The sequence below is a fragment of the Gymnoscopelus braueri genome (genome assembly GCF_963280865.1).
Source record: "Gymnoscopelus braueri genome assembly, chromosome: 10".
NCBI classification, from domain to species: domain Eukaryota; kingdom Metazoa; phylum Chordata; class Actinopteri; order Myctophiformes; family Myctophidae; genus Gymnoscopelus; species Gymnoscopelus braueri.
This window is the reverse complement of record NC_137611.1, coordinates 28,340,219-28,355,252: the sequence shown is the minus strand read 5'-3', so window position 1 is coordinate 28,355,252 and position 15,034 is coordinate 28,340,219. Positions and strand designations below refer to the sequence as shown.

At 41.6% G+C, this 15,034-nt stretch overlaps 1 protein-coding gene across 3 annotated transcripts in view; it reads right to left on the bottom strand.

The window, feature by feature from the left end:
- LOC308094376 (laminin subunit alpha-3-like) overlaps window positions 1-14,377 on the bottom strand; it is an 83,323-nt gene extending 68,946 nt beyond the window's left edge. For 2 of the 3 annotated variants that reach the window (XM_080440992.1, XM_080440993.1), the window contains exons 1-2: window positions 13,818-14,377; window positions 12,329-12,481 (exon numbers count right to left, since the gene is read on the bottom strand). In XM_080440992.1, the coding sequence (XP_080297118.1) occupies window positions 12,329-12,481; window positions 13,818-14,090 (426 nt within the window). In that variant the 5' untranslated portion in view covers window positions 14,091-14,377. The remainder of the gene's footprint in view (window positions 1-12,328; window positions 12,482-13,817) is intronic. The other variant, XM_080440994.1, reaches the window with a different exon arrangement.
- Window positions 14,378-15,034: the final 657 nt, after the last annotated feature.

The window sequence follows — 15,034 nt, the reverse complement described above, 5'->3', positions numbered from 1 at the left end:
GCAAAGGTCCACCCGAGAATTAATGACCTTAACGAGCTATGAGACGTGAGGTAAGACATGTCCAAAGAACTAAAAGGCCTTAATCAGGTTTAGCCATTGAGCTGATTCATGAGCAGCTATGCTTATTTTACCCCCCATTTTGCAGCTTAACTTCATTCTCCCGTTTTCCCACATTGTGGAGGCAAAAAAAAACAAAACACCTATAGCCAAAGGCACAGATATGGGAATTGAGGCAATAAATATTGCCTGGGTGTCATAATGAGAACCTATAGCAACTGAACTCATATAATTCAAGTATCTCTGATGTCTCTATCTCTTCTATCAGAAGGTACAGGCCACACAAGAGGAGCAAATGATCCCAGCATCCTCCCGCAATTTTCACTTCATTATCAATCCTTAAAAGCGGGTGGCTTCAGTTTGACTGAATAGAATTGAAACATATTTTCTTATCTATATACAGTAGTCAATGCGCACTTTGTTACAGCATGACATAATGTTGGCATGGTTTTTGAATTCGCAGTCTATGACACCAACCTGCATGTCCACATGTGTTTTATCGAAAAGAAAAGAAAAAGGTCTAGCCTGCACCCCGGTCTTGTTGAGGCTGCAACACAACATCTTTTCAAGCGATTCATGCTGCCACGAAATCTTAAACCAGCATTTAACATGCTCAAGAGACAGGATATAGCAAGTATTTGCAAAAACATGTGTTACCCCCACTCCCGACCCCACCCCAACACCAGGATTTAAGTGGGAAATGAAAACTGTATCTAAAATATAGTGTGTTATTTTAGAAAAATACCCATCTATAGACAGTCTGGCGTGTGCATGGGGTTCAAAAGGATGAGGGCAGGTCTACACTAGTCTAGCATCATTCAGCACCCTGTTGAAAACCCCTGGCAGGCATTTGGAACATTCTGGGCTCTGTCTCTCCTTGCATGAGAACAGGGAGCTAACACGGACAACCGAGCAAAGTAACGCAGAGCAAAGCCTGTGCTGCAAAGTCGCAAACTTGTCAACAAGGCTCCACAATTATGTTGAAGGATTGCCATCCCCCCCACACTGAGAAATAATGACCACAAGTTCAAGTAGCTTGGGCTGATGGACCGTGACATGGTTCAAGGGGTAACTAGGACATTGTCTGGCCTTGTCCTTTAGAAAAGAAACACATAGTTGTTCATAAACAAGAAAACCATTAGCCTAGTAGCCTACAGAGTGGAGGCTAATAAATCAATAATAAGATGTATGGGTTGGTTAGTGTTATTGTTTTTCTTGTTTATATGCTGTAGATTTTTACTTCTGTTGTTGTTGTAAATGATGATATTCACACATGGTTTCATTAACTTGCTTGCATACTGTCAGCAGCCACCTTTGAGGACGACCACAGTGGACTTTCTTTTTTACATTTCTGTGTTATCTTCAATGAATCGTAAATTGGTCAGCTAATGTCATTTTTATTTTTACATATTGTTTTTAAAGTATATTCATAAATACAATCAAATCAACCAATCAATAAAAAATGGGAGAAACTTAGCAGATGGGTACTAATCAAATGAATTAATCTAATCAATCATTTGTGTCAGACATCAGAAAACATCTTGCTAATTGTGACCTCTATTTTGCATTGGCCATGCCCCAAAGTGAATCTGAGAACACTTCCACCCGCATGCTACGGGATGTGCCAAGCACAGGAAAAGATAAATGGGAGCACACAAACAAAGCACGGGCTGCTATCCTGCTAAAAACAGAAGCAGGGCTTTCGCGGAGAGGCGAGTGCCAAGTCTGCCTACTATCAATACCGATTCTGCTGAGGAGTGGGAGCAAGTTGAGTTCACACGAGCTGGGATGACGCTGGGGGAAGGGAGGCCAAAGGGATAAAGTGGGAAGGGGCACAGGGGGTGTCCTGTCCAGAGACGTGCCGATTGGCATGTTGGCCCATCTCAGATTCCAACCATAGCGTCACATTCCACCTCTCCGCTAATGCCTCCATGGCAGGGCATGCCACTGCTTTCACAGACCTGTTACTGACAAGCAACGCACAACAGTGAAAATCTTCACATCTACACAATAACATTGTCAGTGTTCATTTAACTCTGCAGCGCAAATTGACCCAAATGGACCCGTACGATTTTTTACTCACTGGGGATTTGAGTGTGTAGTCGTGTACTGTAGGGGAACTATGGAAAACAAGGAGACAGGCCAGAAAATAATCTGAAACGATTCAAGCGCCCTACCACCATGACCAATTTGTAAAGCTAACCATGTAGGATCATGCCTGACGTGATCATCAGAAAAACTGCAGGCTATCAGCCATTTCTCTCATTTAGCATAACTCTAATTTGGAAATCACATAAAAGATTAGAATCACAACCACATGCTGAGACTGTTTAAAAACCCATCTCGTCTAACTTAACGAATGTCACATACCGTGATAATACATCAACACATGAAATAACTCAACAAATGCAGATACTGTCCTGCAGGGTTGGAACCTGTCAGAATGAGATGTAGCTGGAAGACAGGGCCTGTTCCAGCATGGCTCGAGCCTCATTTCAAGTCTCTCATTCTGTCTCTGTCCTGCCAGTCTAAACATTCACTCTTGAATTAGTATATCCAGCGCCTATTGTGCGGAGCAGGCCTGAAATATCGTCATGGCATGCTAAGCGTACCAGCACAGATTCCAGTTGTGTACAAAGACATGAAACACATTGACAAGCTTGTGGCAACAACGCTTGAATAACATTTCAGCACAGCCATCTCCAGCCCCTCCCTGCATCTGTTGCGCTAGGATGTTGGGCTAGGAGGACGCTAACGTGTGGGTGGGTGTCAGAAAGGTCAGGGGTTGAGCCATCACAGGTATTGGCTGTTTGACACCCACCCTCTCTTGCTCTCTACCCCCAGCTCAAATTCTTGACATTGACCCCAATAAACATGTCACAAAATACAGAGCTTAAGATTGTCCAAAATGTCCCCCGTAAACCAGCAACCCTGACAACCTGACACCATTTTCACAACAACAATCCATGAAATAAAGTCTTTCAAACACACACATCTCTGACATTTCATGCCCAGTGTGTGTGTGTGTGTGTGTGTGTGTGTGTGTGTGTGTGTGTGTGTGTGTGTGTGTGTGTGTGCTTGAGCATGATAAAGAATGCATTTGAGTGGAAATTACAGCAATGACGTACAGTATCTATAATGGGAATCGGAAGGTAACTGGTTCGGTCCCAGCTCCTTTCTGCATCGTATCGAAGTGAGCAATCCTCTGAAGCCCTGACAGTACATTTTAACAGCGGGCGAGTCTCAGGACGATCGCCGGGCGACATCGTCCAAAAGATAAATAAAATCCATCTTTTCAGATCAACATCGTCCCCCCGCCCACTTCGCCTCATCGCCAGTAGTTGCCGGCTCTCATAGACATATAATGCACTTCCGGAAAATACTATCCTGAATCGCCCGCTGTTAAAACGCACCGTAACTGTTCGCCCGGTGCTGTTCAGTAGCTGCCCACTGATCCTAATATTGAGGATGGGTTCAATGCAGAGGACAAACTCCAGTTATGTACAAATGAACATGGCCAATGAAACTGCCCTTTTCCCCAGAGTTCCTGCCCCAATCTCTGTGTTGATTAAATGTGCATAATACATACTGTAAATGTATTAAGAACGCTTTTTCTATGAATCATTTTAGTCTATTAATGACCCTAGCGTCCCTATCCTATTCTGTGGAGAACATTTGGCGAAGATTGTTTAGGTGTAGAGTAAAAACAGGAGGGGGCCTAATATAGACCCCTGGGGGACTTCGGCCAACTAAGTATAGGGTTTTGGTAGGTAAACTCCAGTGCATTTGAGTACCGTTCCTGAGTTTCACAAAGGGTATTTAGCCTAACTTTTATTCATTGACCTAAGGCTATCATATAACTCTAATGTAAGTATGAATATTCAGGTTACATACAGTATGCCCACCTAAACATATGAATAGACAAGTTATCTCTTGATTAAATAGGGGCCTTTTGTAAGCTTGCGATCCAATCTGGAAAGGTAGGTAGCATATTCAACAACTGCTGCTGAGAAGCAGATATGCCCTAATCCCAACTTCCAAGTAGAGGGCATTAGAGAACCAACAGGACTAGATTTACTGTAAGACCAGAAGCCTAGCAGATAGAAGCGGGCGTGGGCTGGCCAGTACCAGTGCTGAAGCATGCATTATTTTGTCCTTATTAAACCTCACGGATATATTTTTATTTCCAGTCATTTCATACAAGCAGCACTTTGCGAATTATTACACTACTTGCCATTTTAGCTGAAAAGCATTATTTTACACTTAACGCGCTATGAGCTTGTATATCTGCTATTTTTGAAAAATCGATAAGATTTGTGCAAATCTTTGAATATGTATTTTTAAAGCGAACATTTGTAACTCAAATCTCTGCTTCTGGGGGTCCCTGGAACAAAATATTTTAAGATGGGGGTCCGCGGCCAAATACATATCATTTTGGGGTCCTTGACATGAAAAAGTTTGAGAACCACTGACATAGCAACATACGTTTTTTCAAAAAACTGTTAGGATTTAGAAGACATTTTGTAGAATCGGAACCTCTGGCCTTAATGGGTTAAGGTTAAAGCTGCACTTTGCTGTAACTTTGTTGCAGTGATTATATTTTGTCCAATCTGGATGTTAAGAAAACATAACTTATACAATTGGGGTGGTTGTATTTGCTCTCCCTGCTCTTCAGAATCAGAATTTAGGTTTTTCGTCACATCACAGGTTTACAGGTGTAAAAAAGTGGGTTAAACATTTAGATCATGTGTCTGGTTTGACACGACTGGTTGACTGCTAACCTTTAAAAGTCAGTTTCTCCCCTGAGCAAATAGGCAAATAGGCTCCATTAGCTCAGTGGTAAAAGCATTTGAGCAGGAGCCTCAAAGTTCAAATCCAGCGTAGAAGAAAGTTGCAAAGGGTAACTTTAAGCTATAGTCCTTGCATTGTGCCCTTTGTTACAGTACATACATGTAGGCAACTGTATTCCTTTGCTCACATTACTTTGAATTATTATTTAGCCACATTTATGTCCATGTGATGATACCTGTAAACACAATCTGAAGTTAAGTTGCTAATACATTTGACTGCTACAGTAACTTAGTCATTCCTAATTTTTTGTACAGAGTGCAAAACAGATAACTGGTCCTATTGAATAAAGGGAGATTCCAACACGCCTCAAGCTGAAATTTCATTTCATTTCATTTTATTTTGTTTCGCATCTGGTAGTGTATTACAGTACGGTACATACAATTCCTATCAGATAATAATTCATTTTATCTAATACACCCATGATTGAAAAGGAGCAGGAAGATGAATACATTCTTATTAATACCTGCCCCCTATTCAGTATTTTTTTTAATATACTTGATTGAACAGCACATACAACAGTACTTGCACTAAAATGCAAGTACTCAGGCTGATCCGGTGTGTCTCAGGAGCTGACAAATATAGCTGAGTAGAGAAGGTGCTGGAGTAACTCGGATGATTGGAGACTTTTATTTCAATATAGAACAGGGTGCAAGGCAAAAGAACGACAACGTTTCGATGTCAGATTACATCTTTGTCAGGTCATCCTGATATAACATCATAACAGAGTTTAGCTTATGTTTCTTTACTTAACTGACTGATAACCTGCTTGCCGTGCTTTGGCTGCACTCTATTTGGACACATACAGTATGGGGGGCGCTGTAACTTAAAGTCTGGATAAAAGCTGTCTGAGTGAAGCTCCTGAGCATCTGCTGTTGGAGTCAAGGAATGTATCATAAAGGAGAAGAGGCAACGCCTTCTGTTGGGACTTGGGAGTGGATCAGGCCTGTCAAACAGAGCACATTGCAGACAATGGGGTGGAGCAGTCCTAGTCCCAGTTTTAAACAATGCAATGTACAACTGTTTGTCTATGTGCAACAGGTGGTGCTGGTGGAAGGACAGTGGGGTAGGGTTTAGGGTTTTATTGATTTTATTTGTATTTTTATAAACCTACATCCACTGAATTAGACATATCCCCCTAACAAAATAATGATCACCTATATTATGTGGAATTACCCAAAAGTCAAGTCAAAGAAAATGTAAACACACGTTTCTACTTTGCAAGAGAGGTGCAGCTGTAGTTCAGTAATTGTTTGAACACTTTACTGTGTGGTGGATGCAACGCAGAATTCAGATTCAACAATACTTCAAATGACAAATAACCAAATAACACAAGATGGGTTCAGGTTGTGATGTAAGCTGAGAAGTGTGCATAGTCAATACAGTATAATCCCAGTACATGACAACCACAGATTGCATTACAGTTCTGCTCATCGTTCTGAATGTTTAAAAAACAGCTGTCATGTCAAGTTGTGTGTGCATGTGTGAGAGGGAGAGACAGAGACAGAGAATGAGAGAAAGTGAAATTATATTATTGAGTTTTGTAACTTTAGTATTCTCTATTTAACAACAGCTGAGTGGGTTGTACAACTTTAGCATGCTCTTTGCTAATTGCTGCTCAGCAAAATGTTTCCTTAATAGAGTTTGGGACATTCATACATCTTCCAAAAACACAGATAAGCGTCTCGATTGGCCATTTACTTGTCCACGTTTCAGGTGGAACACTGAGCAGAACTACAAAACTGTACCTTTCAGAGAGTGGTCACTGCATCAGAGGAGTGCATGCATGGCAAGCATGTCGGTTAAAATACCAATTCCGATTACCATTAATTACAAAAAAATCACACCCAGTGTGAAGTGGGCGGTGTGGTCACAGTGGTCATCACAGTGATGGAAGAAGTGATGGAAGAAGTGATGGAAGAAACCATAACTTTAAAAAAACAAATTTATGTTTTTTTTAAAGTTATGGTTTCTTATATAGGGCTATGCACATGTGTCATGTGACACTAGCCAATCACAGTCCTGAATAGACTGTGATTGGCCAATCACGGTGCAGGGTTAGGGGGGTACATTTTTGGCCAATCACAGCGCAGGATTTGGTGTGCAAATATCCAAACCTCACATATAGGGGCGGTTTCAACGCCCAAAAAGATGAATAAGGGATCCAATAATTGTCAGGTCCGAAGATTGGTCGACCCCTATTGTCCTCTTCACCCATTATCTACAACTTCAACACAGAATGAAACCAGTCAGATGAAGCTACAATCAAAATGTGAAAAAGACATTAAAATGTAGGAAAATGTTGTGTATGCCAATATGTATTATTGACATGAAAATGTGTATAATGCCTAAGTTATCCCTCATAATCTTTTCCACAATAGAGCTCCAGGTTTAGGAGCCACTGCTGTCCAACAATAACCCGTGATCTACACTCCAAGCCAGACTGCTGCTGCTGCTAACTAGCACGAGGTGGGCTGCTAGTGGAGTTGTAAATATCTGCCGGTTTGGCTTGGCGCCTCTAGCAGCCTGGCTATACACAGGCACTTACATCACGTCTATCATCACCACAGCAATAGCTAGGGGCATGTCTAATAGAAAATCATGTCAGTAAGGAGATGGACAAGGACCCTGCCAACTGCACTACATGAAGTTGTCTTTGGTAACTAGCTTAAGGGATATAGACTAGCTTCAGTGGCAAACATTTTCATATCAAAGACCCGCAAATTGATATGTATTAGACTACAGACCCCCATGTGAAAAGATATTGTGCCAGGGACCACCTGGCACAGAGCAGATTTTTGTTGTTAGATTTAGTACAGAACTAGAAAGGTGCGATCCTCTGAGCACTCTCTGCCAGGCCGGGTTGCCAACCCAGGGCTGGCTGGGTGACTGGGTCAGTCGACTGGGTCAGTCTGCGAGAGGAAATTGAGTTTTACGACAGGTGGTGCAAATTTTGGGGTTTGTGGCACCCCATATGGGCATAAGAGAAAGCATTTTGGAGGTGCACTCTACAAGAGTCCTCTCAACATGCGATTCCAATTTGGGGATTACTGGATGTTGTGTTCATGATATATGGTGTTTTGTCTTTCTAAATTTGTAAGAAATAAGCCCCTCCCACAATTGTATTAATCTGATTACAAGCTAATGTTATGGAGTATGAAAACCCTGTTTAATGGTCGTTTTGTGCCTAGCATTTGTGCCTAATTTGGTGGAAAATAAATGACGTTTCTGCAACAGTGATATTTGTAGCATTTATTGCACCCCCTATGGTGGAAGCAAAATTACTTCTAGCTCTGCCTTTAGAGGCCCCTCAACGTGTGATTAAGATTTGCTGTGTTAATGATTTGTGACATTTTTTGCTAAACGGCCCCCTCCCGCAAACTCTGGAAGCCAATCGTAGCCAATCAGAATGGAATATGAAAAATCTGACTGATACATCTTGATCACATGACCATAGAGAGAATGTGTACCGATTTGTGTGAATTCAATTGTAATAATAATAATAATTATTAACCATTATTATTATTATATTCAGTACAGAATTGTACAACTGTCTATACTGTAGGTGAGGTGATAACAGTATGTGTAGAGAGTGGAAATTAAAATCTAAATAATTATTCTATTATACTCTCATTGTGCTAACTTTTAGGCAGTGAAATAATAGTGAGATTAAACTGTTCCTCATTTTGCTGGGGACCCCCTGGAACCCCTTCAAGGACCCCTGAGGGTCCCCAGGCCCCACTTTGAGAATCGCTAGACTAGCTGATGATGCTCATAATTTTAACACCTCTAGGCTTATAGCCACATCCTGGCAGAGTGTACCAGCGATGTCAGAGACATGACACCTCGTTACATAAATCACTTTTGGGTTTGAATAATATTGTCAATGTTGAAAAAAGAAGAAGAAGAAAGCATTTTGTGCAATGCATAATATAGTCTGTTAAGATGTATTAAAGAATTGTATTTTACAGTATCATTCTTGGGTGCACTTGAGAGCCTACTGAGCAGATGGACTGTGGAAAGATATTTTATTTATTTATTTAGTTTTTTAAGTGTGTGTGCGACGTGCGTGTGCGTGTGTGCGTGCGTGTGTGAGAGAGAGAGAGGTGCTTTTCTCTCCACCAATTTACCCCACCTCTTCAATCCATTTTCCCAGTGAAAAGAGAAGGTCAGGTCACTTTCAGAAAGGTTTGAGAAGAATAAAACCTTTGTGGGTATCTGAGAGTGCAGCAAGGATGTCATACAATACAGCCTACAAGAGCTTCAGCACAAAAGGGAGCAACGGGTGCATATTAAACATTCAAATCAATGCTGTGCACATGGAGGTAGACCCCAGAGAGAGAGAGAGAGAGTGGATTAAGTTATAGAGGAATTCTCTTTCAAAGCATTCCTGGACGCTCTATCTCCCAAGTCTGACAGAATTAAATAACTGAGGTGAAATGACAAAACCTACAAATGTTCCCAAAACAGCATCATAGCGTCATTCTGTGTTGATCTTTTAATCTCATCACGCTGGGGCATTCAGATCTAAGGAAACACTTGGCTGGTATTGACCAAAACAGAGTGGAGAACAAGCGTCTCAAATCCTACCACCAGTTGAACATAAACACATCACGCCGCTCTCCAAGGCAATTAGAGCCCATTCACACCACAAAAGCTGTTACTCTGTACTGTAATCTACCAGACACAAACTAAATCAGAACACATTATCCACAGGTACAATCCATAGAAAATCTTACAAAAAAAAGTACATCAGTCCCTTACATATCACTGCAGGTGCTAATCAAGAAGTTCATTCAAACCAATAGCGCGCACAGCACAATGTCTGTTCTGTGTCAGAAAGCCACCAATCAAAAGGATTTAGGTGTCATCAGTTGGCACAGACGGCGGTAAGCCCTGGCATTTCAGTCTCACGTGGGCTGCTCTGGGCCAGTCATAGAGATTCATACATGTGGTCAGGGGTCCTAAAAATACATTCCCCAGAAAAACCGAACAAGTGACAGGGCCAATACATGGTGCAAATGTTCACTGGAACAATGAGTGGCCACCCATGTCCTGTAAATAGTTTAGCAAGGCCGAATGTTACTGGAAAGGGGCTTGGGGTGGTTTGGGGTGGGGGGGACCCATGGTATGAGCTTGTGTTGAATGTTGAAATTGTCCTTGCCAATAGGCACATTAGCCCCTTAAGATAAACTAGCAAAGAATAAGGGATACACCTTTAGGAGTCACAGTCCTGTGAATATGGAATAACAAATAACTGGCTAAACAAAGATGATACTAATAACTTTTTTTCTATCAGACTAACTTCATTGCCAAGGAAACTTTAGCAAAGCCCACTGGATCCACCAGCCCTAAAGAACCCAACCGTCAAGGTCATTTCCAGACACAATGGAGGATTTGTCATGGGTCACAGATCAAAAGGTAAGAACTCTGCCAGTCTGAGACATAACACTAAGTCAAAAGTAAAAATTGAGCATCATGATCTTGACATAAGATGAACGCTGCATACAGTACATCTACTCATTTTCTCCACTGATGGACCATCTTCTAAAATGCACTAATCAAAACTCTCCAGGAATCCCTTTCTTACAGTATTGGTGTAATCCTTTAAGAGGCTATTTTTGCTATTAGGTAGATTAGTCTTTCACTAGAGCTTAACTAAGGCAGCCCTTACTTCAAACAAGGTTCACCGGGCAGACGGAAATGGCTGTCATAAAGAATCCTCTGCCTTTGAACCATGGCGTTCATACATAAACATTTTATATGCCATTATCTGATATATCCGCTGTGAGAGATGGAAGATAACTCAAGTGAAGGGAGGCACCTGCGTTGGCCTTAAAAGAAAACCACAAGACTCATTCAGCTGGATCCAGCCCACACATTTCTGTGACCGCATCATCTACGTGAATTTTTCGAATCTACAAAGCCCTCAAAGCCTCAGGTTGAACAGCCTCCCACAAACAACTCTGCAATTCTCTCCTTGCCTGAAAGGTGTGCAATCTTACATATGTACAGTAGGAAGGAAGAGAGTCATAAAGTGCCCTGTAAGTCATATATCACCGGAGGTTTAAACACAGGTAGAGGCCTAAACAAAACCCATATCAAAGCCTAAATAAACTCTCTCACCATATAGCCTGCCCTGTATCATTAAGTCGAAGTGATACTTTGGGATGTTTACTCCATAATGGTTTTATCACTTTGAGTGGAATGCTTGCAATTATGTTTTGGCAGCACCTATTGACATCGCTGAGTTTGCTGAATTGAAAAGCCACGTGTTAGGAAGGTGCCAACCCACGATTCTCCCATCACAAATATTTGGGAGCATTCTTCCACTAAAATATGGTGTGTCTCTTCCCAAAAATGTAATTGTTTCTCTGCTAGCTCCGAATTAATGTTACCGGAAAAGAAGAACAAAAAAAGAAGATGATGAAAAAACAACTCTAAGACCTACAGTACCAAGGCCCATGTGCGCAGCGTTCAGAATCTCACTGGTTGCATCAGATACAGGGTAACAGGTGAAGGCAAGGTGATGTGTGTATGTATGTATAGCATGTTGTTTATAGAATGCTTCATGCAACAACAACACCACTTTCCCCACTGTCAAATAAACAGAGCATTACCACGTATTAAAGTGACTAGGACATCCCTAGAGGCCCTGCATGCATCCATCCTTTCATAAGCATAATACTATATTTAGCCTCTGTGGCCCCTCACTCAGCTCAGGGGTGGGGGGCATGGGATCACCGTGTGTTTACGATTGTTGTTTGTCCAACTGAAGCCTACCTCAGCCCAAACCCTCCTCAACCCAACAGGTCCAGGCCTCCACCTGCACTCCCTCACTCAAGACTTTAACCTCCCTCTGATCCACTAATCCCTAGACAGAATTCTTCTCTCTTTCCTCACAGTGGATAATTGAGCATTAGGTGCAATTTCATGGGCCATGAGCCAAACTCCTGCCACAGACACGGGTCATAATGGAGTCGGACGCATATCCCCCAACCAAAGAGGCGTGAATCTGATTCCTGGCAATGTGCCAACTGCAGGACATCACACACATGACCACCGCTGACTAAGACGAGGAGAATCAAACTTGAAATATTCTACTTGACAGTAGAACAAAATTAAGCATTTGCTTAAGCAAAGACTTCACAGCTACAAAGACAGCAGAGACAACACCAAAACACAGCATTGAAGGTAGTAAATGAAGAGCTAGGATTTGTGGTAGGAAGCCACCCACCTCACACAAATGACATAATGCATCAGTAAACCAAAGAGCTGAGGCAGAATACAACATCCCTCTATTCCCTCCTGTAACATCCGAGTGTTATATTCCATACTGTCACCACAGAACACTTGTCATTTACATGTCATGCAACAGTAGGCGAATGACTGTCCTCAGTCGACTCGAGTGCGTTAATCTCACCTGCCCAAGGTCCAGGGTGACGTTCACCTCGTTGTAGACCAGTCCTCTGGAAAGAGGAGGGCTTTGCCACCAGCGCTCCGTTCCATCAATGGCATTGGACACTGGGTGAGCTTTGCTTGGGTCATTGGCATTGCAATAGTCGCAGAACGATCCCTACATTGGATGGAAATTATTGACACTTGTAAGTTGTATACATATATATATGAGAGGTGTGTGTCAGACACATAAAACGAATATTCAATGCAAAATTAATATACATTTCAAATCACATTCATAGAATAGGAAATTACCAATAGCAAGCAAAACGTGAGAAATAGGCAAGCAAGCAGTTTTCACAATTGTTGCCTCTTTCTTATACTAGCCTATTTGACAATTTGGCCAATGTTTGACCAATTTTTATAGTATAGTTTGTTGATTACTTTTGATGCAGTAATGGTCTTTTTTTTTTTTTTTTTTAAGGTATTAAAAAGGTCTTAAAAGTCCTTAAATTGTCACTTCACTGTCATCTGGGGACCCCCCAACATCATGATCCACAGGTTGAGAACCACTGATTTAGAGACCTCAGGAGTAAACACAATGGTGTAAAACTATTTTTGGCAGATGTACAACTTGGTCAGGGCAGGCAGCAGAGTTGCCATGTTTCCCCCGAGGGGATTGAATGACTCATTTAGTAGCAAATAGGAAGGGAACATTTGGCGAAGACATGGTCAACAGTTAAATATTATCAGAGATTTTTTTCCCCCTCCCATATATTCAGCACTCATTTGCAGGTGCCCCAGGTTCTATTAATGCTTATTAAACTACGTGTAGACTATACATTCATTCCTTTATTTATATATGCATAGAAAAATGTCATCAACTTAACACCATGGTGGGAAAAGTAAGTAATGTTGTATTACTTAGAATAAGTACAAATATCAATACTGCAATGTAGAAATACTCTGTTACAAGTAAAAGTCTGGAATTCAAAATGTGCCTACTTGAGTAAAGTACAAAAGTATTCAAACTGTACTTAAAGTACCAAAAGTATGAAGTACTCATTATGCAGAATAACCCATTTCACCAGTTTTAAAATGTCTAAAAGTATTTTGAAAATAGCAGATCTACAAGCTCACAATGCATCCTGATGCATTGTGAGCTTGTAGATCAGCTATTTTCAAATGGCCGTAATGTATATAGGGCTGTAGTGGTTAATGCATATTTTCTTGTAACAATAATCAAAATCTACTAAGTAACTAGAAACTGTAGTTTTCATATAATTGTAGTGGAGTAAAAGGTACAGAGATTAGTAGTGGAGTGGAAGTAAAAGTATTGAAAATTGGAAATACCCCAGTAAAGTCAAAATACCTCAAAATTGTACTAAAGTACAGTACTTGAGTACATGTACTTAGTTACTTTACACCACTGCTTAATACAAGACTGTCATATATTATGACCGATGACCGTCTTGATAGTCATCATCAACCATCCATAAGTTCCACGGTCTTACCTGTACATTCTGAGTAGGAGGTCTAAAGTTGGGTCCCCCGACCAGCTTACAGTACAGGTCAGATCGCGCTCTCTCGGTCTCATCCTGGCCGCAGGTTGCAGTGGCAGAGATCCGTGCCCCATGGGCCAGGTTGAAATAGGGTGGACTCAAACTGAACCCCGTTATGTCGTTGAACGATGCCTCTTGTCCGTGTACGTCCCTGAAAAATGATATCGACAAAGTCAAAAGCAAAGCGACGAGATGAGCTCCTGCTCTCATCCTCCCTCTCGCCATGTTCCACGGTAGAAATCCCTGTTAGATGCTGAGCAACCCGCAGCTTATTGCAGTTCATGCCATCATCTCCATGAAATGTGCCCAGTAGACAGTAGACTACACAACAAACAGTGTATGCGCATCGCATCAGACTCTTTTAAAAGGCGGACTCCTGCTGCATGTAGCCTGCTCCTCTACACACCATGCTTTCAGCTGCATGTTTCCAAGCGAATGAAATGAACCACCTCTCCTCTCCCGGGTTTCCTTCAAACAGTGGGCTGAGCTGAGCTGCCACACAGGGAGGATCAGGTGTCAGACTGTCAATGGCCAGAGAGCTCCTCACTAAAAAGTAATACACAGACTGGGGCCAAAAGTACAAATACCTATACCCTGCACTATGCGCATATAAAAATATGTGGTCACGGCCACGGGTGTAATTTGCTATAGCTTGAGGAACCGTTCAAATGGACAGGTGGCGCCATTATATCTTGAGAGGTTCTCGCTCTTCTCTTTCTAGATCTAAAGTTCCCTCTCTATTGGCAAATAATTAAACTGAGGGTAGATCAATCTTTTAAAACATTGCATGCAGTAAGCTACTAAGCTACAAGGCTACTTATGTAGGGCGCTGCATTTCTGTATTTTTAGAGGATGAGGATCTCAGTTTAGTTATGAATTCCCATACAATTTCATGACCTGTGGCATGGACATAGACAAACAAACACTAGCCTTTTCATGCAACAAATCGATTTAAAAAAAGGGCTAAAATATGAGGATGCCCAGCTGTACACAGCAAAATCCAAAGTGTTATAATAGGCCTACACAAGAGCTCAATTGACAGTTGACACCCAGGATTTTAAAGCAGTGGTTCTCAAACTATTTAATTTCAAGGACCCCATACAGTTTGGTATGCAATTAGGCCATATGGACCCCCATAACTCTGAGTTAACTTACAGACCCAATTAGTT